Raw genomic sequence first — 1,869 nt, 5'->3', positions numbered from 1 at the left:
TTTTCAACTTTGTTGAAATTATAGCAGAAATGCTGAAAATATCTTATTTTTTTATTGCTGTCATTATAGATAATTAGTTTTAAGTTTCACCTAAATTGTTACTGAGTCCCACTTTATTCATCTAAGAAATATTGCTCGATTCTGATTTTTATTTCACTGGATGATGCAAAAATATTGATTCATGCCTTTATTTTCTCTTGCCTTCATTTTTGTAATTTTAAACTGGATTGCCTAAGAACTGCATTGCTGAACTACATTTGGTACAAAATGCTGCAATTGCAGAGAACATACAGTACATTTGCATTGGTTACCCATTAATTACAGGACTGATTTTAAATCTATACATTTTTTTAAGCACAGAACGGCTTGGCCAGTCAGAAGCATATAAAGGTGCTAGTAAAATATGCACCAAAATATTTTTTTTAGATCTTCTAATGCTGATCTTTCTTTTTTTGTCTCAATGTAATGTAAACCATACAATATTAATTGAAACTGGCTTGGCTATTAAAACTAAACCTTTTACCAATTGAAAGGTTCATGCATTCATATACTTCTGAGACATCTCTTCTGGCATTTATTTACTCCTTCGTCATAAAATGTCATTTAAAAGTTTCAGTGAACAATTAATCTGAGGCAGACTGTTGTAGTGCTGCATTAATTATTGAGCTGTGCCTGTTTCTCATTTCCTGCCCACGCTGTGTAAATTGCTCAGCAAAGTAATAAATTGTCAGACTATTAAAATGATGACAAATGAAAAAGACAATACAAGATACTGAAACCAGTGGAAGGAACAAAGGCCTCCTGTAGCGAATCAATGCGTTTTTGTAATAAACAAAAACGCAGCTATAGTTCCAGCTATGTCTCATAAAACTATTGCACATAATTTATTTAGAAATGCATACAATTGTATCCTTCTATTTAAAATTGCATAGGTAGCAGAATAAGGATAAGCAAATCTTTAAACTTATAAGAATTAAAACATGAAAGAAAAAAACATCCCAAAACACAAACTCAAGAACAGCTATGTGGAAAACATGATGGATTGTAACTCCTGAGTTCGGTAGATTGTGTGTGATTGCCATTTACTCTTTAAAGACGTGTCGTTATGCTTGGTTGTCCATCTGAAGGTGGATTCCACTTTGGCCTACCATATGCATCAAATTTGGAGGACTTTTTGGGGACGAGTACATTGTAGTGTCTGTCATCTTCTGTAAGCAAGCATAGAGGAGGCCAGTCCTTCTTGTGGTCGTTTGGGTAGTATGTAATAAACTCTTCAGTATCACACTTGTACAGCCGAACAACCCGTATCGTCTGCTGAAGGGAATAACCCAGGAGGCACATCTCCACCTAAACAACATTATATCATCAGGAGAGGTTCCTTCATAAAATATGATCACTTCAACCATTGAAACACTGCAATCAAATTAATCAACAGTAGATATCAAAAGCAAGATGTTAAATATTTGTACATAATTGGTCCATAAATAAACAAAGCAAAATCTTTTTTTGTAAACATTCATTTTTAACTGCACTAACCTGTTCCAGCCCACCACTGAAGCCTACATGTCTGAGGTGGTTGGTGAGGAACGTCTTGGGGCATTTGGATGAATCACGAGCAAAGAGAAGCCAGCAGAACTCTGGCACATCAGAGCCCTTCTCCATATCTGAGTGCAAATGAATGGCAGTCCTCAGCATCAAGAACTTCAGTGCTTCCAGAAGCTCATACTCCTCATCGTGACCTCTGAACACCTGCCGGCACATACGCTCCCTCTCCTCAAGACTTTTGCACTGGACAGTCTCTTGCCACTATAGGTAAAACAATAAAATATTGCCAGCAACTACACTTAAGTTAGGAGTCAATACATTTTT

General features: G+C 36.1%; 1 protein-coding gene across 1 annotated transcript; it reads right to left on the bottom strand.

Annotated features, from left to right (window-relative positions):
- Nucleotides 1–129: 129 nt before the first annotated feature.
- On the bottom strand, nucleotides 130–1,806 carry LOC107580418 (ubiquitin thioesterase otulin-like; the record flags this gene model as incomplete). The annotated part of the gene is made up of 2 exons (XM_016266129.1): nucleotides 130–1,347; nucleotides 1,537–1,806. Coding segments are annotated over 2 exons (528 nt in total), but the record flags the coding sequence as incomplete, so codon positions are not given.
- Between the last annotated feature and the right edge of the window lie 63 nt (nucleotides 1,807–1,869).

This window comes from Sinocyclocheilus grahami, unplaced genomic scaffold (genome assembly GCF_001515645.1).
Source record: "Sinocyclocheilus grahami isolate Dianchi unplaced genomic scaffold, SAMN03320097.WGS_v1.1 scaffold33121.1, whole genome shotgun sequence".
Taxonomy (NCBI): Eukaryota; Metazoa; Chordata; class Actinopteri; order Cypriniformes; family Cyprinidae; genus Sinocyclocheilus; species Sinocyclocheilus grahami.
This window is presented reverse-complemented; position numbering and strand designations above follow the sequence as displayed.